Source organism: Tursiops truncatus, chromosome 15 (genome assembly GCF_011762595.2).
Source record: "Tursiops truncatus isolate mTurTru1 chromosome 15, mTurTru1.mat.Y, whole genome shotgun sequence".
Lineage (NCBI taxonomy): Eukaryota > Metazoa > Chordata > Mammalia > Artiodactyla > Delphinidae > Tursiops > Tursiops truncatus.
The window spans coordinates 36,049,982-36,076,696 of NC_047048.1; the positions used below are offsets into that span (position 1 = coordinate 36,049,982).

General features: G+C 54.3%; 1 protein-coding gene across 7 annotated transcripts; it reads right to left on the minus strand.

Annotated features, from left to right (window-relative positions):
- On the minus strand, positions 1 to 26,590 carry TBC1D24 (TBC1 domain family member 24). Of its 7 annotated transcripts, none has more exons than XM_073792411.1 (8): positions 25,901 to 26,314; positions 11,436 to 11,544; positions 9,220 to 10,700; positions 8,004 to 8,162; positions 6,763 to 6,826; positions 5,611 to 5,706; positions 5,092 to 5,314; positions 1 to 4,644 (listed from the first exon to the last, which is right to left on the minus strand). In XM_073792411.1, exons 3-8 carry the CDS (start codon positions 10,182 to 10,184, stop codon positions 4,490 to 4,492), a joined length of 1,662 nt encoding a protein of 553 aa, XP_073648512.1. In that variant the 5' UTR covers positions 10,185 to 10,700; positions 11,436 to 11,544; positions 25,901 to 26,314; the 3' UTR covers positions 1 to 4,489. The 7 variants fall into 7 exon arrangements, with proteins under 7 accessions (XP_073648512.1, XP_073648514.1, XP_033695876.2 ...); XM_073792413.1 differs by lacking the exon at positions 25,901 to 26,314 and having other exon boundaries at positions 1 to 3,761; positions 4,474 to 4,644; positions 11,436 to 12,783; XM_033839985.2 differs by lacking the exons at positions 11,436 to 11,544; positions 25,901 to 26,314 and adding an exon at positions 26,513 to 26,590 and having other exon boundaries at positions 9,220 to 10,299.
- Positions 26,591 to 26,715: the final 125 nt, after the last annotated feature.

Sequence of the window (26,715 nt, forward strand, 5' to 3'; positions counted from 1 at the left end):
TTGATCCATATGTTCTCATTCATTTTATTTAGGACTCAAAATTAACACTGACCAAACATATCACTAAATCACTTATTTTTCCAAAGTTAGATTTTGCTTCAAAGTTACACATTCACTCACTACACGTATTTCCACAAGGTCCTCAAAATATTTTTTTTACATTCATTTAAATGCTCTAAAGTGTCAGTCCAGTAATCCATTTTTCAGCCAATAACCATCCTAGACAAGAACAAGAAGGTAAAATTATTCACACAGCTCTCCTCTTCGATCTTTAGCTTGTAAACTTTTGACAAAACGTGTCCTTTGCCAGTCAACGCACTTCAGGGTGAAATAGAACAGGGGCTTGCTCCTGTATCTTTGTGTGAAAATAAAAACAGGGGCTGGGATAGCTTGGGTTGAGCTAGCTTCACCACGTTATCGACCATATCACTGGACAAGATCAGACCTGCAGGCTCCCTGCAACCAGGGGCGCATCTAATGGGGAACCTAACTGAGCAGCCACACCTGGGCTTTAGCGGTCTAAGGCGGAAGCTTTTGTTAGTTGGTGTGTCCCATGTCACATCATGGGTCAGTGTCTGTGTGACAGTGTGCCCACTAACTTTGCTTCCTTGGTCGCCAAGTGCGGTGTTGATAAATTCCACGCGGTCGGGTGAAATGAGTGGGTCTGCACGCATGGGAGGCATTTCAGCTCCAGACATGAGTCACATGACACTGTACCTAACTTCAAGCACAGTCTGACATGTATATAACGAAGATCATAAATTCTTTTTTTTTTTACGACAGGTTATTTTTAAACATGCAAACACTTTTCTTTCTAACTTGACATCGTAGGGTGAAGCACCTGCGAGGTGTGCCTGGCACTCCTGCCTCATTTGGCGACCTCTCTGTGTAAACACGACAGTTGGGGGAGGACCGTTGAGATACAGGAATACATATTTGACACAGTCACTGTACGGCCTAATTATGGCAATTTTTGTTTGACCAGTGTTAGTCATGTGAACTTAATGACATTCAGGATTTAACTAAAATATGAGGAAGTAAACAGTTATAAAAATTAAATCTATTCGTGGAACAAAAACGACTATAGAAAAACTGAGGGAATCTGAATACAGACTGTAGTTTAAGTTTCCAGCATCATACTAATGGTCATTTCTTAGGTTTGATAAACATGCACTATTAACACTGGGGGAGGGTAGGGAGGGGTCGTGGGAGCTCTATACCATCCATGAAACTCTTCTGTAAATCTAAAATTATTTCAAAATAAAGTGACAAAAACTGAATCTACTAAACATAAAATATGTAAGGAGACTATTATAAAGGCTCTGTGGCTTCAGGAAATAGATAAAAGAAATTTGAAGCCCTTGTGAAATCTTCAGAATTTTCTAAAACAAGTTGCTCTGAAAACCTGAAAAAAATAATAGGCATGGAACTTATAAAAATAGGAAAAATTGAAATACTTATTTTAATTCAATAATTAAAACTGAAAAACTCATAAAATACAAATGACTTACTCTTGTATTACAAATTATTTTTTAAAAACTGATTTTCTAAAGCCTTAAATGCATACAGTCCACTTTGATAATGAATTGGTTTAATCTATGTTCAATTTTTTGCTTTCCTTATTTATTTTATTTTTTTTTTTTTGCGGTACGCGGGCCTCTCACTGTTGCGGCCTCTCCTGTTGCAGAGCACAGGCTCCAGACGCGCAAGCTCAGCGGGCATGGCTCACGGGCCCAGCCGCTCCGCGGCATGTGGGATCCTCCCAGACCGGGGCACGAACCCGTGTCCCCTGCATCGGCAGGCGGACTCTCTACCACTGTGCCACCAGGGAAGCCCCTGCTTTCCTTATTTTTAAAAATTTAAAAAATTAATTAATTTTTGGCTGCGTTGGGTCTTCGTTGCTGCGCGTGGGCTTTCTGCAGTTGCGGTGAGCAGGGGCTACTCTTCGTTGCAGTGCACGGGCTTCTCATTGTGGTGGCTTCTCTTGTTGCGGAGCACGGGCTCTAGGTGCGCAGGCTTCAGTAGTTGTGGCTCGCGGGCTCAGTAGTTGTGGCTTGCAGTTCTATAGCGCAGGCTCAGTAGTTGTGGCGCACGGGCTTAGTTGCTCCACGGCATGTGGGATCTTCCCGGACCAGGGATCGAACCCATGTCCCCTGCATTGGCAGGTGGATTCTGAACGACTGTGCCACCAGGGAAGTCCCTAATTTTTTGTTTTTGAAATAAATTTTCAAATGTTTCTAGAAAAACAAATAACTCATTATGCAAATCCATAAAACTTTGGCTAATTTTTAACATAAAATGCTAGTAATAATCAGGAAGAAATAATAGAGTATTAACACCTAATATCAGATAACAAGGACAATAATAAGAATAAAAAATAGAGATAATAACCACATACCTTTTAGTTTAGCAGAAAAGTTAGGGAGAAGATGTGAAATTCAAAGAAACTGAATATTTTACATGCACACATGAAGATCTCATGATACAGAAATCGTGACTAATCAGCAGTCACCCTCCCTGGCAGACCTCTGGGGGCCCTTGGGGCAGCCACAGAGAATCTCTGGACTTACTCTCCAGAAAAAGAACACCCCAGTTCAGGAAGTTTACAGAGGAGGCCATGCAAATAGCGCTCAGGTATGCCTTCAGCTGCTTCTGAAAGGCTGTGCTTTTAAAAGGCCTTCGACGTTCCCGTGATAGAACACTGACAAGCAGGAGGCTGCACCCTGTTCGGTGGCATGCCCAGGGGCGGGTAGCCCCGGGAGGTCCCCCTAATTGAAGAAACCAGACTCGGGATCCCTGGAGTTCATGTAACGAGACTGTGTTTAATGAACACCAAAGTACAGGTGAGGGCTGTGGGGGCTCGAGGACAGGGGGCAGCGAGGGCTGCAGGGTCTGGTGGGGGGGGTAAGCTGTGACACCACCTCCCAACACCTCTCCCTTCTACAGGGATTCACACTGGCCCCTCAGAGCCTCTCAGCAGTCCTGTGGGTACAGCACAGCAGGATGACTGGCCCCATTTTACAGTTGGGGAAACTGAGTTCCAGACAGGTTCATCAGCTTGCCCAAAGCCACACAGGGTTCCCGGTCCTTCCTTCTGTATCACTTTGGCCTGGCTCAGGGGGGATCTGAGTAGGTGGGCAGGGGAGGATGAGCACCCCACAGGAAGAGCAAGCAAGATGTGGAGGACAGAGGCGTGGCATGTGGGGACATGGAGAGGCAGGACCCCCTGGCATCTGTGGCGCAGGCTGCCATGGCCTCGGCACAGCCCCTTGGATGTCCGCTTGTCCTCTTTCCTCAGGGGTGTGCCCAGGCCCTCAGGACCAGCTGAGGGAGGTCATGGGGTGGGAGGGCCACTCCCTGCAGGGCTCATACAGCCCTGAGAGACGCAGAAGGAGAACTCGTGCCATGCAGAGGGATGCGTCAGGAAGGTGCTCGGGGGCAGGGAGCTGGGGAGGGTGTGTGGAGCACAATGAAGGTGAGGTGGGTAGGCCTGGACGAGGCCAGCACTCCGTGCTGAGGGGTCTGGACAGGATCCTGGGCCACGTCACTGCAGTGAAATGGGGCCGCCGCAAGGACTGCAGTGGAGCTAAGGAGGGCCCGAGCTGGAGAGGAGGAGGGCTGAAAAAGGTTCCAGGGGTCCAGGCTTCTCCAGGCAGGCCCCTGGAAATGTTGGTTGGTTTGGGGTCAGTCACGGAGGGCCCCTCCCTGGTCAGCCTCTTTAGGCGTGGCTACACACTGAGGCCCAGCAGAAGCATCAGGCTCTGTGGAAACACAAGGACACGTACTGTCCCCTGCAGCCCTTCATCCTACTGGCCCTCGGCCCTCCCTCGGGAGGGGCCCAGAGCCCTGCATACAGCCTACCCTCCCTGCCTTCACCCTGCTGTTCCTGTCTGAGAGGCACCCCCAGAAGGCCAGTATGGGGAGGAGGGAACTGAGTCAGAAGTTTCAGGCAGATGCTCCTGCTAAGGAATAGTCCCCAGGATGCCTGTTGTCTTCCCAAGACCAACACACCCCTAGGGAACCACCAGCAGCAGGCCCAGCAGGAGGCCGCAGGGCCTGCTTGGGAGCCATGCTCAGAGGCACCAGCAGGGGGTGCCATGGACCCACACTCGAGGGGCAGGCTCCCTCTGCCTTTCCAGTCTCATCTCCCCCACCCCTCTCACCCCACAGAACCAAGGCTCAGGGGCTGCAAGACTTAACCCTTCCGGTCTTGGGCACAGGATGCCTGCACAGAGAACAGCCAGGGCCTGAGTCCGAGGTGGAGACAGTAGCAAGTATGGGCAGGTCTGAGAAGGGCCAGGAGGGACAGGCCTGGCCAGCTGAGGTGCTGGCACCACTCCCCAGCCCAGCACCAGAGCCCAGCTGCACCCTGATGGTGCCCACGCACGTGGGGGGGGGCGGTCTTCATTCACTGCCTCCTCCCTGAAGAAGGGGCCCAGCCACCACCCCACCCTACAGCAGCAGCTCGGTCACCGTTAGATCACGCCTGTCACTGGGTGTCAGGGTCTTGGAAGCCCCAGGCCTCCACAGCAGCGATGAGGAAGTTCTCAGAGCAGAGAGGCTGGTTGTTGAAAGTGTCGCAGTGGCCTGTGCGGCCCCGGTTCAGGTCCCCGTCGATGTAGAGTGCCTGGCCGCCCCCTCCACCTGTGGGATGCTTGGTCAGTGGCTGCCCGCTGTCCAGCGCTGCCCCCAAGGGGCTCTCCTTCTGCTCCTGAGCAACTCCACTTGTACAGGGCAAGTCTTGGAGCCGTCCCTGTGCAGCCCTGCCAGAGGCCTCTCTAAAACCACGGGGCTGGCTTTCCACTCTGTAAAGTCCCCCGGCTCCTGGTGAGACCCTGCTAGTGAGCTCAATTCCCCACACACAGCCTCAGGTCCCCACGCCTGCCCCGCATGCATGCTCCACCCCCAACAATCCCACTGCCTTCCTCCGTCATCACAGGGGCTCTGCCTGTCCCTCAGGTGAGGTACCTATCACCTGGCTCAGCAAGAGCTGGCCTGGGGCTTCAGCCACCCACGACCCCATACCCTCCTCCCAGGCTAAGTGACCAAGGGCAGACAGGAGCCCAGCCTGAGGTGCAGGGAGGCGCCCACCTATGATGAGGCAGTCGTTGCCCCCGGCCATGAACAAGGACTCCGTCTTGGAGGGCAGGTTGAAGTGTCGAGCAGCCAGGAACGGCGAGAGGCGGTCAGCAGGGTCTGAGGACACAGAGTGGCAGGGCGAGGACAGAATGGTGGTAGACTCCAAGGACACAGGCTTGGTCAGCTCCGGGTGTTTGATGACCACCCACTCGTAGCGCTGGACCTCGGGCTGCAGCTGAGGGCAAAAGGGCAGCATGAGGAGTTGGCACATGGCGCCCACAGGGCCCCTGCCAGCTTCCCGCCCCCCACCCCACCCAATTCATCATCAGTGCCTTGAGTGAGGCCCTGAGTGGGGGCTGGGAGATGGCGCCACACAGCGCAGATGAGGGCCTGCCCGCTCTCACGGAGCTCACGGTCTAATGATCACAAACCAGAGAGAGACGGCGAGGTTAGCCTGTAGGGTAACAGCTCTGATAGAAGTAAACAGGGTCACGTGAGTGGGGGTGATCTCCCACAGGGAGGCCCACTCACCCTAAACACAAAGCATTCTCCGGTCCCAAAGAAGCCCAGCTTGCCTCCAAACTTGTTTCTCTCACTCCAGTCTGTTGACAGGTAAGCTCCACACACCTGGGGAGAAAGGCCCAGGGTGAGGCTGTGCCCTGCTTGCCTGCAGGAGTGTCCCCTCACTCAGGACCTGCTGAGAAGCCACAGTACAGTCACAGCTGGGGGTGTTGTGGTCACAGCCCCCCTCACACTTGAGGGCCAGGGCTGGAGAGTAGTATGGGAAAGTCAGAGTTTGGAGGGCATGGGGCTGGCAGTGACCATGCGCGGGGGCTGCCTCGGCTGCCATCAGCTTAGTTGGGATATTTTCATTTCCCTCTTGGGCCCTAAAGCATGGGAATAAGCTCCATATCCACACTCTGATTGTGGGCATCAGTGCCAGGGAGGCCCCTCAGATGGAAGCTTCCAGGAAGCACCCCTGCTCAAGAAACGTTTTCCAACCCTCCCATCAGCCAGCAAAGTGGTTGATTTCACCATTAAAGAGTCACTCCTTTGAGTCGCTACAGGATTTGCCCAAAGTATCTGACAATCAGAGCCATCTGCTATAACATAGATGCCTGGGCTTCTCCTGGAGAGCCAGACGCAGACTCTGCAACAGGGTGAAGAAACTGAAACTCCCACAGGTGCAGGTTTGGGAGCCACTGAACGAGGAGCCTCTATCTCATGCAGACACCCCCAGGACTGGGGCGCGTGAGCTCTGACTTTATTCTAGACATCTTAGATACTTTCCAGATGACAGCACTGCAGAGAACAAGGCCCTGAGAACTACCTGTCAGGGGCTGGAGGCAGGTGAAGGCAGACAACTCACCTGGTGCTGGCCAACTACTACAGGAGGAGGTGAGGCCTCACTCACTAGGCATTCCTGCAAAGCTCCTCTAAACTGCCAGGCTGTGTCAGGCTTGGGGCCTGGACCCCAAGGGGAAACAGGGAGGCTCTGGGTACTTAGGGGGTCCTAGGGGAGGCTACATTCACCTCTCTGTAGAGGGCTGGCCCTGCTCTGCACCCCTAAGCCCAGGGAGCCTGGGTAGGGGCTATCAGGGAACACCCATCCTCTCTGGGGCACAGACTCCCCCAGAGCTCATCAGAGGCCAGGACCCCAAGCTCCCTCTGGTCCCTCCTCACCTCCTTTTGCGTGGTCTTGATGAGCAGGAGGGTGGGCTCGTGTCCTTCACACTGGAAATAGAACCTGGGGGCAGAGACCACACATGCCAGTCCTGACAGTAACAATCACACCTGCACCCCTTCCCTGTGCCACTTCAGCCAGCCTCTGTTGCCCCAGGCTGTCTGGGGGTGGATGGACCTGGAAACTGCTTGTCCTCCTCTCCCAGGGACCAGGCACAGTGGCTTGGATGGTAACACCTTGGCCCAGGCACTTTTCTCAGACAAGATGGAGCCCTGGCCAGGAGGTCCGCAGGCCAAGCGGTCAAAGGTCCCAGGACTCTCTGCCCTGGTGTGACACAGAGGAGAAGCTGCATGGCAGAGGGCCCCCAGCAGACAGAGCCACGTGCCAGATGCTTCAGGGAAGCAAGAACCAGAGGAACAGGTCCCTGCTCTGGGAAAGCTCGGAACGTCCTCGGAAGCTAGGCAGCACTGAGAAGCATGTGAGGAGGACTGAGGCTGCCGCTGTGCCAGCACCAGGTGCCCAGGGGTTGGCTGGCATCCCTGGTGGCCCTGCTTAGCCGTCCCTCAGCAGGCCTCCCACACTGCACAGAGGTGGGGGCCAGGTCAGCGCAGCTCTGGTGCCTGCTGTGTGGCTGGGCCAGCCCCGACTGCATCACCTATGACCCAAGCCAGACCTTGGGTCAGAAGCTACCTGCCATCTGAGGCTCTAGGGGGGTGGCCACGCCTGGCAGAGTGACCCTGGGAGACAGTGTGCCCTGGGGGAAGCCTGTACAGGGCCCGGCACAGCCCACAGGGCCAACATGGACCTGGTGTGTGAATTGATGAAGTGGGGTGGAGGAGTAGTGAACCAAGGCCGGCCGCCTCAAGTTGTCCTGACAGTTCTGTAAGCTCCCAGGAGGGAAACTCTGCCTCCCGTGTCATCACAACGCCTACGTGGGGGCCTGGAGCTACGGCGTGTACTGTAATGACATCTGATGTTTGGGTGGCCTTGGAGTGAGAGAGAGATGCCCAGAAAAGGGGGTCGCAATTCTAGGGCCCCCCAGGAAGAGACAGGGCCTTGCCCAGGTGCTCATGTTTGAAGGCTCATTTCCAGGCCCACCATGACCTCCCGGAACGAAGGACGAAGAAGCTGGGCAACTCCACAGCTCACTCCACCCCTTCTGCACTGTCTGGCCCTTGAAGTCCATACCTTGGGGCCTTGGGAGGGTAGGCCCAGCATTCCCCAGCCTCCTGGGCATTACCTGGTCAGGCTGTACCCGTGCTGCAGCGAAGAGAAGAGGAGGAGGGGCTGGCAGAGGGCGAACCGCTCAGGGACCCATGACCAGATGTCTCTCATCTCCTTCACGCCGACGATCTCTGAGTGGAAGTTCTCTGCATGAACAGCCAGGTGCACAAACTGCCTGGGGGAGTGGGAAGAGGTCAGAGCACAGCTGCGACCCCAGCCCTGGCCACGCCCCCCACCCTGGAGGTGTGCAGAGCCTCTTGTGTGAGCTCAGCCTGGAGGAAACGTCTCACCTGTTCAGCCAGGTCAGAGCCTGGTTCTAGGGGCCCTCAGGAAGAAACGGGGTGGAGCTGTCCCCCTGGAGTCCTGCTCCCACCCCGCTACACAGAGGGGAGAGCGCCCAGCCTGGGTGGGGACAAAAGCACCTTTTCTCTAATGGGGATAGAGAGTGAGTCAGCTCTGAAAGACAATGCTTCCTGGCCAGCCAAGCACCGACAGGCAGACAGACAGGGCCTGAACTTCGGCCAGGCTCTGAGGCAGCACTGCTGAAGCCAGCGCCGAGAGCCAGAGCAAGCAGCCAGGCTGGAAGACAGAGGGAAGCCAGGCGTGGAGACATGGTTTCCAGACCTACCTTTTAGAAAGTGAAACACTGAAAAACAGGAGGAAGCAACAGACGTGGAGAAGAGGAAGAAAAATAAAACAGACAAGGAGAGGTTAGTTGCAAGTACTGATGCCCAGGATACGCCTGCCTTTGGCCTGCAAGAAAGGCCTCCACACCTAGAGTACACTCACAGCGTCTGCCGCCGAGGTCTCAGGACACCATGGGCCCTTGCCACGCCTGTTCCCCAGGGGTCTGTGCTCAGGGCAGGGGGCCACGCTCAGCAGCCACGAGAATGGCCGGCAAGGGAGCCCAGAGCTAGAGTGGTGGAGCAGAAGCTGCTCTAAAATGACCCAAGGAGGACAGCCTGGCTCACTGCTGGACCTGCTGGGGCCATGGTCAGCATCCAGCTTCCATCTCAGCCATGGCCCCTGTACCCGGGAACAGGACCCTATGCCTCCTGCACCCACAGTTGCCTCAGCAGCCTGTGGCTGTAGCCAGGAAGGCCCTTTCTCCTTTCCCGTGGCTTTCTATCCACACACGGATGGCTGGCTGGACAGGCTCAGGCCCCAAGCACCCAGAATGCATTCCCCCAAAGCCCCACCCCACTTGGGCCCTGATGGTAGCCCCTGCCTACCTCTTCTGCTTGACAGTGATGCCCTTCTGCTTCAGAGCTTTCTCATTGGCCATCTGTAGGAGCTGAATCTCCTTCCGAGAAAAGAGGCGGATGGCAAACGCTTTCTCCAGCAGCTTCTCGGGAGACACAGTCTTGGCGATGTCCTTGACAAAGGTGCGGATATCCTGCTTCACGTTGTCTGACTCCAGCGGCTGCCCAGCTCTCACCTTGTGGAAGAATTTGAGGATTGCCAGCGCCACGCGGTACAGCACCTTGTAACCTTCCACCAGGAAGACGTCAAAGACGCGAGCAAAGTAGTTGAGGGGCAGCTCCCCAAACAGCCACCGCTGCCAGTCCGCATAGACCTGCAGGACGTCCTCTGAAATGGCCACCATCAGCTTGTGGGCTGCCTGGCAGTACTTGTTCACCAGGTCCCCGAACGTCATGCAGGAAGACTCGAAGGCCAGGAAGCTCTGGTCGATTAGCTTCTTGCTGGGGTCGTTGCAGGCCAGGATGCGGCAGGCCTTCTCGAAGCACTCGGCCTCGTCGATGCTGTAGTGGAGCAGCAGGGCCACGACCGCAGGCAGCGCGGGGCAGAAGGAGACATCAGGGAACTGGTTGGCGATGCACAGCAGGATCTTACGCACGGCGCCCTCGCCCCGTGTGTTCAGGCAGTAGCTGGGCACCTGCGTGTTGTCCACAAACTCGGGCAAGGGCAGGCTTCCACTGCTGTGCTTGCCCACAATCTTGCCGACGATGTCACTGTACACGCTGGCGTCTGGTGTGACCGTGCGGCAGGGGATATCCCGGATCAGGCGCTGGTACACCTTTCCCCGCAGGGTGTAGCTGCGGGCCCAGTAGCCCTGGCGCGCCAGCTGCTTCAGCTCCTGCAGCTCGGTGCAGCTCAGCTCCTTGGGCCCCAGGTCCTGGATGGTGGCATCCATCTTATCCCTGTCCACAAAGCAGTTGTAGCCCGGGGAGTCCATAGCGCAGGGCGTGCCCAGGAGGAGGCCCAGGGCTGCCAGGAGGGGGCGAAGAGCAGCTAAATCCACCAGCGCTCTGTCCGAGGCTTCTCTGCTAACCTGTTTGCCATCCCATATCCTACAGGATTAAAAACCATGCTTAGTATGCGTGTATAAAGGTTTACATTAAAAAAACACATGTTTTTGTTTTAGTCTTTTTTTTAATTGAATTGTATACTTTATTTTAAAATTAATGAATTTTTATTTTTGGCTGTTTTGGGTCTTTGTTGCTGCGCGCGGGCTTTGTCTAGTTGCGGCAAACGGGCTACTCTTCGTTGCGGTGCGGGGGCTTCTCATTGTGGTGGCTTCTCTTGTTGTGGAGCACGGGCTCTAGGCACGCGGGCTTCAGTAGTTGTGGCATGTGGGCTCAGTAGCTGTGGCTCGCGGGCTCTAGAGTGCAGGCTCAGTAGTGTGGTGCACGGGCTTAGTTGCTTCGCGGCATGTGGGATCTTCCCGGAAGAGGGCTCGAACCCATGTACCCTGCATTGACAGGCGGATTCTTAACGACTGCACCACCAGGGAAGTCCTGTTTTAGTCTTTCTATAAAGTATCAGTAGGGCTTCCATTTAAGATAAGTGGATACTCTGAGAATTCACTACGAACTCTGGAGCATAACTTCTTTCCTTGGGGCTTATGAAGATACTGGAAGAGGTCACATAGATTCTGGGTCATGAGAAAGGGCTTCGAGAGGCTGACTCTACTGTAAACAACTCTCTGCTCAGGGGTGGGTGGCCCACCGGGCCCCCACGCTTCACCCTGCAGGCCTTGTAAAAGGAGCAGCTAGTCAAGAAGACTCCATGAAGTCAACAGATGCTGCGTTTCTGCCCCAAGACCCCTGGCTTGCAATCTGGAGGCCAGCTCTTAATTCTCTAAAAATAACAGCTAAGTTTCGGGCAGGTATTCCGAGAAGACTCAGTGGTGGGGAGTAGACATGAGGGCTGAGAAATAAATGGAAGGTGTCACAGCTTCAAAATTAGACATTTCTGGAACCAAATGAACCAGAAGTATTGGGGGATTTGGGCAACTATTGAGATTCGTGCAGACATTTAAAAAAAAAAAAAAGGATAAAATGTGCTATTTGAGAGTCTCTGGCTGCATGTGGACAGCAAGACAGAAGTCTACCGTTCAGAATACCGCAATCTGACATTTGTTTTGCCAAAGGCTACTGTCCTCAACACTAAAGTACAATAGTCTGCCCATGCACCTCTGACTAACCTTTCCACCTGGGATGGTACACTGTCCAGAGTTATCACAAGGGTTTGCTTCAGTGAGTTTTGGTAAATGACCAGATCATTCTGGTTCTGCTTGCATCAAGAACATTTATCTGAAAATATTAAAAGTAACATTTTAAAAATATTGAGTGGAAAGAATTGTAATGTAAAACCTGTTATATTCAAGAAGATGTCTTGAGAAATCACCTTGATACGGTGGGTTTTTTTATTGTGTTAAAATATACCTAACAAAATTTACCATTTTAACCATTTATAAGTATACAGTTCAGTCACATTAAGTACATTCACAATGCTGTGCAACCATCACCACCATCCATCTCTGGAACTTTTTCATCTTCCCAAATAGAAACTCTGCATCCTTTAAACACGAGCTCCTCATTCCCTGGCCCCCAGCCTGTTATCCACCATTCTACTTCCTATGAATTTGACCACTCTAGGGACCTCATATTAGTGGAATCATACAATATTTGCCCTTTCGTGTCTGGCTTATTTCACTGATTATGTCCTCAAGGTTCATCTATGTTTATAGCATGTATGAGAATATATTTTTTGAATTTAAGACTATTATTTAGAGCAGTTTTAGGTTCACAGCTAGAGAGGATGGTACAGAGATTTCCCACATACCCTCTGCCCCCACGCATGCACAGCCTCCCGGTTATCAACCTTCCCCACTAGATGGTACATTTGTTACAACTGATGAGCTTAAACTGACACATCACCCAAATCTATAGATCAATGAGGATTCATTCTTGGTGTTGTACATGAGTTTGGACAAATATAAAATGACATGTACCCTTATTATAGTATCATAAAATGTATTTTCACTGCCCTAAAAATCCTGTGCTCCACGTATTCATCCTTGCTCCCTGCAACATCAGAATTTCATTCCTCTTTATGGCTAATGTTCCATTGTATGGACAGAACACATTTTGTTTATCTATTCATCTGTCGATGGACATTTGGGTTGTTTCTACCTTTTGGCTGTTGTGAATAATTCTGCTGTGAACACAGCGGTACAAGTATCTGTTCAAGTCCCTGGATATATATCCATTGATACTGTTTTTATAGGGACTTTCCCACAGAAATAAGGTTTTGTGACAACATCTATTTAACACATCCCACTGGAAAAACCTTACCCACAGCAGGACCAGGCGCTGCCAGTGCTGGAAACTTCTTCCCCAGAAAAGAATCCCAAATGGCAGTTGGTTTGTATGCTCTATCCTGGGAGGGATGGCAGTTAGGGCTCTCCCATTTCCCCAGGTTGTGAATTACCTGTACAGTTTACATCTTTCGTTCTAGGCTCTGAGCCCACTAGCCTCTGGAGGGACCCCAGGCCTATCCTCTTTTCTCGAATAGAATCCACTCCTTGTCAGGGCAATAAACATGTTTATAAACAGAATATGGGCTTCCCTGGTGGCGCAGTGGTTGAGAGTCCACCTGCCGATGCAGGGGACAGGGGTTCGTGCCCCGGTCTGGGAAGATCCCACATGCCGCGGAGTGGCTGGGCCCGTGAGCCATGGCCGCTGAGCCTGCGCGTCCAGAGCCTGTGCTCCGCAATGGAAGAGGCCGCAGCAGTGAGAGGCCTGCGTACCGCAAAAAAAAAAAAAAAAAAAAAAGTGTTTATAAACAGGATAAGAGCTAGGCAGGACAGTGCCAAATCTTGCTCAAGAGGCCTCAGATTCAGGTTGAACATTAAACTGGAAACTCCAAAAACGGTTATTGCACCTTGCAAATTCCTTCAGAAAGGACCTTCAGGGAGAAGCAGACCCACTTTTTTTTTTTTTTTTGCGGTACGAGGGCCTCTCACTGTTGTGGCCTCTCCCGTTGTGGAGCACAGATTCCAGACGCGCAGGTTCAGCGGCCATAGCTCACGGGCCCAGCTGCTCTGGGGCATGTGGGATCTTCCCGGACCGGGGCACGAACCCGCGTCCCCTGCATCGGCAGGCAGACTCTCAACCACTGCGCCACCAGGGAAGCCCAAGACCCACTTTTTGTTTGTTCTTTTGTGGCTGTGCCGCAGGGCACGTGGGATCTTAGTTCCCTGATCAGGGATCAAACCCACGCCCCCTGCAGTGGAAGCACAGAGTCCTAACCACTGGACCGCCAGGGAAGTCCCCCACTGTTTTATTTGTTGTAGCAAGTTGTTGCAGCCTGGGGACTCCGAGGCAAAGACAGGTGCAGAAGACCCTGAAGGAGGTCCTGGATCCCTGCAGGCCTCCTCCCACCTGAAAAGACAGCATGGTGTTTGTGGAGCAGGGCAAACAAGGCTTATGATGACCTCCTTAGGCATCTATAAAGCCAGGTCTCAGGGCAGGTTTTTGTTTGGTTTGTTTTTTACATAAACACATAATCATGAAAACATCCAGTAATACAAAATTATACAGTAAAAATGTAAAGTCCTGTTTAAGTTACCCCCTCAATCCTACTCCCTCTTCTACCTAAGGTAATCACTGTTCACATCTAAGTGCATGTCCTTCAAAACCTTTTTCTTTCATTTACGTGCACACGCATCCACAACCCAGTTAGATAGTTTAAGCTGGCTATTGGGAAGGGGAAGTCAGGAGATGGGAAACGGATCAAAAACACAAAGTCGCTGGGCTGGACCCTCACTCACCGTGTGGAGGTGAAGGTACACCCTCCCCGAGCTGTCCCACCCGCAGCTTGCAGCCATCCTGCAACACTGTCCACACCTCCAGCTCCCACTCAGAAACAAGGCCTCACCGGCTCCCCACAGTCCCCCAGCTCCTGACTGAGGCGCCAGGCCCAGGAAGGAGGCTGTGCTCCCTGGTCCATGCCTGGCAGCCAGTGGTAGAGAAGGGAAGCAGTTTACTCGGGAAGCGAGCCAGTTTAAAGTCAGACAGGCCGGGCTCAGAGTCCAGTTCTGCCGCTTGTTGGGCTGAACCTCAGATAAGCCATGCCTCCTCCCCGAACAGCTGGTGCCCGTCTCTAAAATGGAGCCAATGAATATAAGCCACTGGACAGACATTAATCCCCACACAGCACCTGTGGGTTAAGCTCTTACTCTGGGCTCACTGGCTAGGGTGTGGGTGACACCCCACACACAGGCACATCCCACTCTCTTCCACTCCCCCTTGCCCTGTGGCAGCCCAGGGCAAACAGCCACTCTTCTCTGCCAGCGGGGCCCTGGCGGCAGGTGCACTAGGAAACCACTTTCCCTCAGCCTCAGGAAGGGGAGGGAGGGAGTGAATTCTAATCTCAAACACTGCACTCACCTTAAGCACCGCCCCCCCCCCAGTCTCAAGTTCACTGCAGAAGAAGAGGGTGGGGGCAGGGCTGGCTCTGGGGTGGCACCTCTCCATCAGCCCTGTGGGAGGAGGCTGGCCCCAGCTGCCCACAGCTCCCTGAATTTAGAATGTAGGAAAGAACTTTGTGTTTTCTGTCCTTAGCTTTGGGCCTAACCTGCAATTCTGGGAAAACAGGAAAAATTCTGCTCAGCATCCTGTTAGACTCACAAGAACTGCACACAGTGACCATTTCAGATAGTTGGGACACCACGCCGTGTGTCTGGAGGGTGGCGGCTACTTCAGCTAGGGTTGTCAGGAGGACCGCTTCCCTGCCGAGCTGAAGTGATGAGAGGGAAGCTGCCAGAAGAGCTGAGGAGAGGTCACTCTGGACCACGAGAAGACCGCGTGCAAAGGCCCCGAGGCAGGAAGAGGCCTGCTCCAGAAAGGGAAAAGCATCCAGTACAGCCAGGGCACAGTGAGAAAGAAGAGCGGAGACATCCATGGGTTGGATCGTGCACAGGGAGGAGCCTGGACTTTAAGTGCAGTGGGAAGCAGGGAAGGTATGTGATCCAACAGACGGGTTTAAAAGCTGACTGCTGTGAGGATTAACTGAGCCTGTTTATAGAAGGCACTCAGCCCGGCCTGGCTCACCAGGGCAGCTCAGAAGTCCCAAGGGCCTCTCGTCGTTACTGCTCCTTGGGCTCTGCTGGTCTGGCACTGGCTCAGGGACGTCTGGGGAGTGATGGGGTCAGGCAGGTCAATGCTAATGCCCGATCAGTCCTGTGGTGAAGCTGAACCGTGCCCCTCCTTAAGGGGGCAGTGCAGCCACAGGAGGCTGCTGCCAAGGTTCTCCCACGGGCCGAGAAGGCCCCTGCTCTCTTTGGGATGGTCCCTTCGAATGGCCTCTTCGAGGGCCCTTCTTCCCCTTCCCTGCCTGTGCTACTGCTTCCCCACCCGGAAGCCCCTTCCAGTCACCGTCATGTCCCTTTACTCACAAATACTATACCTGTTTTGAGAGTTCAAGCTACCTAATGGAAAGCAAGTATTCCTTAAAAAGAAAAAATAAAAACGTTAAGTGGAACTAAGTGACCTCTATTTAGGGGTGTTAGGGGGCCCCTTCAGCAGCTCTAGGACTGCAGTCCCATGGACCCTGGGCCAGGAAGCTTTTCTGAGGAGGGGAGTTCCTGTGACATGACGCTTTGGCTGGGAACACCCCATGGGAGGTCAAATAAACTCGAACTCTGCTCTCCTTGGTGAACCCCCAAAGTGTGCCCACAGGAAGAGGAAGGCGGCCAGTGGGGTGGGAGAAGCCCTCCCACCCCATACCCGCCACTTCTGCCTCCAGAGTGACCCCACAAGTGTCTTCGACCCCTCTCCCATCTCAGGAGCGCAGGTCACCCAGGAGGGCCAGCCCCACTGCGCTCCCTCCTCAGCCAGTTGAGGGCTGGCTTCTTAATGCCACACTGCTATCCCAAAGCACTACCCATGGTCTGATAGTCACAAGACCTCTGCCTTTCTCACCTTTTTAGTGGGGAACATGATTTTCCCAAACAACTGGATTTGAAAAAAAACTCACTTGCATGTGACAGACCGCCCCCACCCCCCTTAAGCCTGGGTGATTCCATCTTAACCACCCGACAACACTCGGCACTATGCCTTCCTTACAGGCTGCCTCTCCCAGAGGGCCCAGCACCCCATCATGCCTCCCCTTGACTCAAACTTTTATTCATTTGACAAACTTCTACGAAGTTCCTTTTCTGGGCAGGGCACCGGGGATACGAAAGTAAAAGACAGCTCTCGAGGAGACCAGTGGTCACGGCATCCACAGTGAGACTACGAGAGCCCAGGCGGGGCACTGGCAGACCACCAAGGCAGGCGTTGACTCGGTGTGAGTACCACAGAGGGGACAATAGTACCTGAGTGTACAAAGACGGGAGTGGGGACAAATGCATGAGGGAGAGCACGGCAAACTGGGGAGCCTCAGAGAGATGGTAGGGAGTGACCGGAGGTGGGACAGGAGGGGCTGATGGCCTTCTGTGCCAGCTGCACTAGAAGACCAGACATCACCCCCACACAAGAGGGAGCAGGAGGAGAAGAGCCGAAGCAGAAGGTGACATATCATATCTGCATTTTAGAAAAAACCCCTGGTGGCCAAGGAGGAAGGAGGGCAGAGTCCAGAAGCAGAGGCAGGAGGAGGGTTGGGCTGAGCTGGCCAGGGAGGATACAGAAGATGGGGTGGATTCCACCAGATGAGGTGACCTGTTTGGGGTGGGGGGCAAAGACCCAAGCGAAGAACAGAGAATTCTGGCCCAGGGGTGGGGTTTTGGTGGGGCAGAGGAAGTGCTCCATTTTAAAGTGCCTGTTATGACACAGATGCCTCTCAGGCAAATGCCAGAGCAGGTTAGGTGAGGCAGAACCCTGGGCTGCTGTGCTGAGATCCTGCCCAGACACCCACCCCTCAGCCCTGACACCTACACTGGCTCCTGGACTCCTCTATCACCCAGTGGGCTTCACAGATGGCCCCTCCACATACCCAGAGGCCACCAAAGAGCCAACTGTGGCCCAGGTGGAAAAAGTCAGCCCTGTGCAGAGGGAGCCTGGTGCTCCCCAGGAAGCCTACCCACTCCTACTGACCTCTGCCCAGCCCAGCCTGACCACTCCCCACCCTCCCCCTTGGCTGCAGGAATAGCTCATAGCCCAAGCAACCGGGGCTCAGCCTGGCCGGGCCTTAGTCACTGCACCACAGGACAGGGTGCTGCAGAGTTGTGTCTCAGTTCTTCCCCTTCACTCTGAGCAATCCCACATCTGTTTCCTGAGAGTGAGATCAGGAAACAAAGAAAGAAGAGGAAGGAGGCTGGTTCCAGCCCTGCCGACCGGCCAAGAACGGGGCGACAGATGGGAAGGAGGGGCAGTGAGAGGCGCTAGGTCCTGGGCCTGAGGAGTTCCACGTGACCAAGAAACGTATGCTCCTCTCAGGCAGTTTCCCCAGGGTGGAATTCAGAGCACGCGCTCTCTAGGGAGCCCCTCACCCTCAGAGACCATTGGTCCCCAGCCAGGACGCAGCAGAATGACGAATCCTTCAAACAACTAGTGGCCCCACTCTAGCCCTCAGGGTATGTGAGGTCTGGGGATGAGAAAGACACAGCAATTACAGGACATGGTCACTGTCTGATAAGATCTCAGGGTGCCAGGCACAGAATGTGGCAGCAGGACAGGGAAGAGCAGATGACCTCCTGCCTGTGGCTCTGCTTGTAGGGTATTTGGGTAGAGGAGCAGGGCAGGTGGGACAGCCTGGAAGGGAATCTGGGCTGGTGAGTAGGGTATGGCAGGTGGAGCTCTGAGGCAGAGAAGGTGGATGGAGGTGGGGGGTGGGAGTTATTCCTGAGGCCATCCACCTAGCACACCCAGAAGGGGCAGGGTGGGTGGGGCCTGGAGCAGGATGCATTCCACCCTCTCCTCAGGCTGGGACCTTCCTCTCAAGTCCAAGTCTGACTTCCTTAGGAGAGGCCCAGTGCTCCCGTCCATCTATAGGAAGAGGCCAGGGAAATGCCCAACCCCACTCCCAAGGATCTGCTGGAGGCCTCGGAGACACAGCTTCAAGACTCTGTCTGGAGTCCTAGGTCGAGGATACTCATCTCCCTGCCCAAGGCCTCAGCAATAGGATGATTCCCAATTCTGCGGATGACTGGTGGTGACAGTGTCATTGATTGGGGTGACTACGGTCACCGATCCCCCACATTCGCTTCCTTTGCTGCCTTGCTTTTTACTGACCTCACTCCCAACTCCCAAATCTCTTCTTGCTCTGGAACTTGGCTTGTAGCAAACAATCCCCCACCTCCTCATCCTCTCCCCTAATGCACCCTTCCTCCAGGCCAGAAAGCAGGGGGCTCTCCCTGGGACCCTGCCCCTTCTCTCCAGGGTCTCCCCAGGGTTCTGACACCCCTCTGTCCAGGGTCTCCCCAGGACGTGCCACACACTTCATTCCAGTTCTTGGCCTCCTCCTCTCAGCTGCCCTCATTGCAGGGCATTCGAGGGTCAAGCAGGCAGACCTGGTTCAAAGCTCCCCAACTTTTTGGGTTTTTTTTTTTTTTTTTTTTGCGGTACGCAGGCCTCTCACTGCTGTGGCCTCTCTCGTTGTGGAGCACAGACTCCGGACGCGCAGGATCAGTGGCCATGGCTCACGGGCCCAGCTGCTCTGCGGCATGTGGGATCTTCCCGGACCGGGGCACGAACCTGTGTCCCCTGCATCGGCAGGCGGACTCTCAACCACTGCGCCACCAGGGAAGCCCAAAGCTCCCCAACTTTAGAAACCTTTACATCTCTGATGCTTCATCTACACCCAGGTCAGCCCCAGAAACTCCTCCACTCAGTGAGCGCATATCACAAACACCCCACTCTCTTGTAACTGTCCTGAAGCTCTTCACTGCCCTCCTCCCACTCGCCATAACTCTATCTCCCCGCACCGCCAATCCTTTGTGACTTTACTTCCTTGTCTGCTCAGCCTAGACCTGACCCTCCAAGCCTCAGCTCCACCACTTCCATGCTCCTGTCTCAGCTACCCAGAAGCCCCACGAGAGGCCAGCCTGACCAACTATAGAGAGAAAATCACACTGCCCTGCTCGTGGCCCTTGGAGCCACCTGGCAGCCCTCAGCATGCCTCGTGGCACCCGCCCCTGGTCCCCACACTAGCCAACAGCTTCACATCTACCACTCTCCTTGAGAACCCAGTGTCACGCAAGAAGCATCCTCTCCTGTCTGACCTTGGCCCTTGATATGCACCCCCACCCTTGGTCCTGGATCTGTTAGATAGGCCCCCAACCCCAGCACCCAACACTCCCCTTGAGCTAAGCCTTTCCTCTTTCTTTCCTTCCCAGTCAAGCTCCCGGGGAGAGCAGGCTGTATGTCTCCCCCCTCGCCCTTCACGCCTGGCTGCCAGACCTAACAGACACCTTTGAGCCCTTATCTCCCTGAATCACACAGAGCTGACCCAACTGCTCTCAGCTCTCCTCTCCCCAGGCCTCCAGAAACCCCTTCTGTCTGTCTCCTTGCCTCTCTGGCTGCTGCTGCTCCTGTCCCTGTCCCTCAAATGTCCCTTTTGCAGAAATCCATCTTCTTTTCAGCCAAGAATTCTCAGGTCCCATACCTCCAACTGCTTTCCTGAAGTCTCCCCACCTTCACACACTTCATGTGACTCCAGCGTAGCTCAGCTCTGACTCCCAACCCGCTCTGCCCCAGCTCTCCACCTGAAACCCTTTCCTGCCCACCGCCCCACCCCCCCTCCTTTCAGGATTTGGCCCTACCTGCCCTCCACGTAGGGCAGCTTCAGGAGTCTTGACAGTGGGAAGGGGGAAAGGCAGGACACACCTGTTCTTCTTCCTCCTCTCGGGCCAGTCTGCTTCAAGCCTCGGCCCAATGCCCCCTCCTTCCCCAGCCTTTCTAGACTCCTGACCTCACAGGCAGGACTGAGGGCAACCTCCCCACACTCCACCCCTCCTTGTCCAAGTCTGTTTGAACTTGGCAGGCCTCTGTGATGAGCTGCTTATGAATCAAGCTCTTCTACTCTACTGTGACTTTGAGCCCAGGTGTCTCACACCATATACTCAGTGTACCCAGGAAGGAGAAAGCAAGAGAAGGAAACAGACGGAGACTCGGGAAAATCCCAAACCACTTGGGCCCAAGAGGGAAATTTAACTCTAAATAACAGGGGCCATTTGCCAACTTGTTTGTTCTAGGCGTGTGTCCTTCCCAGCAGACATCTTCACATGATGAGAAGGCAGACTGGGCTCTGCCTCAGCCCTGAAGCAGCACTGGGATTTTTCAAATGCTAATGGAAACTGGCATTCCACAGTGACTGCCAGGCTGCCAGTTACCCGGAACCTGATAGTGGGCCCTTTGCTGATGGCACATAATGGAGGGCACGTGCCAGGTATAAAGGGGCGTAACCATTAAGGAGGCATTAGTCACAGCACCGTAGGCCAGTTGGCTGGCCCATCTGCTGCCGCTGGTCAGAAGTTCAAATGCAGGTCTTACCAGTGGCAACTGAGCCTATGGATGGGACCCAAGCAGGGCAGAGTCCTAACCGTATTAGCCACTCGAAAGGTTTCCTGCAGGGACTCGGGGACTTCCCTGGCGGTCTAGTGGTTAAGACTTGGCGCTGGGACTTCCCTGGTGGCGCAGTGGGTAAGAATCTGCCTGCCAACGCGGACTGGGGACACGGGTTCGATCCTTGGTCCGGGAAGGTCCCACATGCCACAGAGCAGCTAAGCCTGTGCGCCACAACTACTGAGCCCATGCACTGCAACTACTGAAGCCCGCGCGCTCTAGGGCCCGAGCGCTGCAAATACTGAAGCCCGTGCCTAGAGCCTGTGCTCTGCAACAAAGAGAAACCACTGCAATGAGAAGCCTGCGCACCACAATAAGGAGCAACCCCCGCTCACTGCTGGTTTGGTCCACCCACAAGCAGGGACTGGGGTTGCAAGGGGGCTCTGCTAATTCAAGGTCTTTACCTTCTGAGTTCAAAAGGTCCTCCCAACAACAGCCCCCAAGGGCATAGGAGAAACCAACTAGCTACACAGAATGAGAAGCAGAGAGAGAAAACCCAGCTGTCAGAAGCTAGAATTTTGACTGGTCTGAATTCTAAGCAAGGTGCCTGTGATAGGTGTGCCTCGGAAGGCTGGGCACATGGCAGGCTCTCAGCAAGTATCTTTAGGCCTGACAACAGAGCTGGGCTGGGAGGGAATCTTGCAGGTTTAATCATTTTAGTAGGCATTCAAGACACTTCCTGAACACCAGTGTATCAAGTGCTGGAATATGAAGATGCAAGGCCCAGTCCTAGCTCTCAATGAGCTTCTGGATGTGAGGACATGGTGTATTGACCATGCCAACTCAGGAGCAGATGCTATGAGAGAAAAGCACAGGGTGTCTGGGCCCCCAGCCTACAAGAAAAGAGGGGTCTGGAAGGATTCCCTAGCCAGCACCTGCCTGGCCTAGAACCTGAAGGCTGAGGAGGCCTTCGGCCAGGAAGCAGCAGAAACAGCATGCGAACAGGACAGGGCCTTGGAGAGCATAGCTGTTTAGGGCCAGTGAGTGTCATTCATGGCTCAGATTCAAAGACAGTTCTACAGCCCAGCTTCATGGGCTCTAAGAAGCCAAAGGGCCCAAGACAGAGGCCTGGGGTTCACCAGGCTGCCGAGGAAGGACAGTGCTTGTGTGTGCTGGGAGGTGGGGATGGGATGGCCCAGGAAGGCAGGGAAAGAAACCAGAGGCAAGTGGAGTTAACCTATACCCCTGGATCCTTTGAAGGCCCACAGGTTTAGGAAGATAGGAAGGCGGGAATGACCCTTGCTGAAAAATGAATTACAGATGATAATTAGGGAATGAGGACAAACTGACTCAAGGAAAGGCTGAAGGGAAAGAAGCCAGGGAAGCTTTTGGTGGGACACAGGTAATGAGCTACATTTAGAATGCTACACAGTGGAAGGGCTTTTATTGGTAACAGAATCACCCATCGGTAATCAATTGGTACCCAATTAAAATTGTGTAACAATTAGGCGGACACACAGTTTCAGGTTATGCGAAACAGGCCAAGCCATGTGTAGCGGGTTCTCAATGGCCTGTAAGAGGAGAGTGCAGGCTGGGCAGGATGGAGGGAGAAACCATGACCGCGCACACGTGACCTCTGCCAGCAGCTCCTTGGGCAATACCCAGGGGAGATGGATAAGGTCCCACAGCCAGGCAGGGGACCATAACTGCACAAGATAGAAGGAGAGCTTGTTGCACATACCCCTAACTGAGCAGGTTCCCTAAGAGACGAAGATAACTGCTAACAGCACTTATCCAGAGGCCGGGACAGCCCTGGGGGCCATGCGCCTCCTTTGGGTAAAGAGGAACTCCTTTTGCCTTTCCTCACCCTCTCCCGTGTGGCCCCTCAGCATGGGGGAAAGATTACGGAGGGGGCACTATACACTTGGCCTCTGTATCTTCAAGAGTCTTTCCAAAGTCCCACCTGCTGCTAATGCTGATGCACTACACAGAAACTGGGGTCCTGGAAGAAGAGCGACAGGACCCAGAGAATTCTGCGACCTTGGATCTATCTCTGTGTCTGAGAAGGCCTGTTTTCAGAGATCTAATTGTGAGAACGCCCTGAGAGGACCAACTGTCGGGCTGGAGGGGAATGAGGTCCTTTGAGATGAGTGACAATCTGGAAGTTTCCCAAAAGGCAAATAAACACACATGTGACAGGAAGCCCCGGGAATCAATCATGTGATTTTGCACCTTTAGTATCTTACATTTTGCTGTTTAACCAACAAACAGGGGCTCTACGACAGAAATAAAAAGCCCACTATCCTGCCCCCATCTCCGCAAAAGGCAAGAGATCATTAATCAGATTTTTGTTACCTTATCTACTCTGCTCTACAGACATGAAACATCAGGCATCTCCAAGGTTCAGTCTTCTTTTTCTCACTCCACACCACCCCACTCCCTGGCTTCAGTGCCACACAGGAAGTAGTACCCAGGACACTTTTGTGTTTGCTCTCCTTGGCTCCAGACCAATCTCTATCCAGGAATTCTTACCGACCCTCAGCTCAACATCTCCACACCGCAAGTCATCACCCACTCCCAGGCCTGTCCCTTCCAGCACACTCTGTGTGGCACAGCCTTACCAGCTGCCAGTCACCTAACCTTGGAATGTTCCCTAAGTCCTCCTTTATCCCTGGTCCTTCTCATCCCTGCAGCCACTTGTCTCAAGGTCTTGCTCTCTTTTCTGTCCCCACTGCCCTTCCTTGGTGCTGGGCCTTTTGTCCCGCCAGGTATATCCCCGTGTTCTGTTAACCGCCCTCAGTGCAGGACTTCACCAACCTACCCTGGCCACCACTGCCTGGTCACCCATGAGGGCACAATCTGACCAGTCACTCACAAACCCGAGATCCCTTAGCGGCTCCCCACCACTCTCAGGGTAAAATGCAAACTCGGGACTGGTACTCAAGGCCTCTCCTGACTGCCACCAGCCTAGCTCCTTAACTTAATCTCCCTCTCCTCACCCCAACCACCGGAGCTACCCACTGCCCTTCTCCCAACAGCCGGTGGGTGGGAGCTGTATTCCTGTACTTCACACACTGTGCCTTGGCCTAGAAGTCTCATTCCCTCATGTGGCCCTGCCACTCCCATTCGTTTTTTAAAAAAAAAAAAAAAAAAATTTTTTTTTTTTTTTTTTTTTTTTTTTACCACACCGCGAGGCTTGTGGGATCTTAGTTCCCTGACTAGGGATTGAACCCATGCCCTCGGCAATGAGAGCGTGGAGCCTTAACCACTGGAGCGCCAGGGAACTCCCCGTTCTTCAAAATTTAATTCGAGCCCTTCTCAGGAGCCCCCACTAAAGGCCAGCTGGACTCCACCCCTCTGTGCCCATAGCAAGCTCCGTCTGCCTCTGTGAGAGCGCCGACTGCAGTGCCACAGTTCACTGGCCCGTCTCCTCACTGTACCCTAAGCTCTTCAAGGGCACAGGCTCACTCAACTTTGTAGCCACAGAATACCGGGCACAAGTCCTCATCGTGTGAATTATGATTTGGATAAACCTGCACTGAAAGAACAACAAAAATCATCAAATAATGAATTTAGGTTGGTCCTTAGTGAAAAGCCCAAGGTGTTGTTTCTCTGATATTATCTCCATTTGGAAAGTGACACTTGAAACAGCCACTGAAACTGCTGCTTCAAGTTGAAAAGGCTTTTTTTCTTCCCTGCACAGAGTTGTCATAACAGAGAAGCTATGCTCAAACAGGTAAAACATTGAACAGGGTAAATATTAAGTGCTTTTTTATAACCTGCTTCATTGTCCTTATGTACTTCAAACCAGAAACAATCTAAAAGCAAACACTTAAATATGTCTTCTGAGATTGGCTGAGACTGTAATGAGAATTAGGCGCAACACTGCATGCCCAAGGTCACTTGGCCTGCTGACAGTCCTGGCAGGTGTGGTCAGCGACAGCTAGCATGGCTCACCAGCAGGTGAACTTGCAAATTCAGGGTGTGAATTTTGTTATTATGAAAAACCTGCCTAGATTACTAGATTACTTCTACATCCTCTGAAGGTCACCCTTCATCCAGATGAAAACCACTGCATTAGTTTTAGCACCTTGGTTCATTTCAACAACCATTCAGGGAGAACCCCTGGCCCATTCCATATGAGGCAATGGGGGAGCAAAGATGAATGCGACGTGGCTCCAGCCCTGTTCATAGGGAGAGATGAGCTTCTAAACAGAGCACTCGCTACTGGATAAGTACTTCTCATACAGGCTTTACCTGAGAAGACTAAACGAGGACCAACCTTCAGGATAAAAGGATGCATATGTGGAGGTTGTACCACTGGCTAGAAATGGAAACTGTAAAACCTCTGCGAGTTTTCTTGATCTTTTCTTACCTGGGTTTGTTTCTCCAACCCTGTATCCCTTAAAAAGAAAAAACCAGCACATCTGTCTTCAAGGCAATTAAGTAAATGTTTACAGGTAGCTACTGTGTACTGGGGCTAGAAAGTGAAGATGGAGCGGAGCCCTTGCCTCAAGTGGAATAAACCGCTGTATCTGATGAATAATGGGATTTTTTTCCCCCTGTAATTGCCTAGATGTTCCTGCAGACCTGGGAGAAAACACACACAGAACTAAGGAAAACCACCTTCAAGTCCTTCTACTGGCCCTGGAAAGGCAGGCAAACTCCTCACCAGGAATAAGCAGCTAGGTAAAGACCTCAACACAAGCATCACAACCACAGCCACATCGGGCCACCAGGTCTGTGCCTCCCAGGCACATCGCTATCTTAACAGCTGACCCCGGGCCTCCGCACTGCCCAGGTGGTCTTCAGCCTCTGGCCTTAAGTGTCAGCCCAGCAAGTGGTAATGCAGGAAGCCCACCGCTCGTCTGTTCCCTACAGAGTAAGGCCACCAGGCCACCAGCGCCCTTGCCAGAAGAGGACCTTGACCGAGTGCAGCCCATCCCCGACCTCCAGCTGTGCTTACTCAAGGCTCAGAGAGCACAGCGCCCAGGGGCCCCCGACCTCCAGCTGTGCTTACTCAAGGCTCAGAGAGCACAGCGCCCAGAGGCCCTGCGGAAACGCTTTCGTCCCCAGCACAGCCTGGCGGACAGCTGCCGCCTGGCACAGCGGCCACCCCAGGAGGCACCCGCCGGACAGGACCCAGAGGCTGGGTAGATACCTAGGCGGCAGGTGGGCAGCGTGTAATCCTGGGGCAAGCGTAGGACCAGGACGGGAGCAGCTGCAGGTCTTCGAAGACAGAACGTTATCAGAGAATCTGTTGCAATTTCGAGTCTAGAAGAGGATTTCCTACCCCGCAGAGACCGAAAGCGCCCGAGGAAGGAGTGACACAGAGCCAGCTCTTCCCACCGCCGCCTCGCCCGGAGCCGGCCGGAGAGCCGACAGCGCCTGGTGAGGGGCGCCGGCGCGACCCCCGGGGTCGGTGTCCCGCGGGTCCGAGGTCGGCTCCGGACCCACGTCGCGCCCTGCCCGGCGCTCGGGCCGCGGGGCAGAGCCGGCGGCGGCGGGCAGTGCCCGGCGGGCGGTCGCGGGCCCAGGGCGCGCGGGCTGCGAAACCGCCACCCGCACTGCGGCCGGTCCCCGCGCCCCGCTCGGACGGAGGCCCGGCAGCCAGGCCCCCACGCCCCCTCCGTCAGCACGCCCCCTCCGTCAGCACGCCCGGGACGCGGTGACAGTCGGCCACCCGACCCCGCGGCCCCCGCGCCGGGCCGTCACGCCCCCGCCCACCCCGTTGCGCACCTACCACCGCCCGCCGCGCTGGCCGAGAACCCACCTCCCGGCGCCGCGCCGCACCGCGCCGCTTTCTCCTCAGCTAGCTGAGCTCCCGAGCGTCGGTCTTTCTGCGCACGCGCGCACGCTGCCCCGCCCCCGCCGAGACGCGCCGCCGGCTGCCCACCCGCGGCGCCCGCGGGTCTCTGGGGCAGCGGGCTCCGGGCATGCGCGCTGACGCCCCGAGGCGAGGCGGCAGGAGCATGC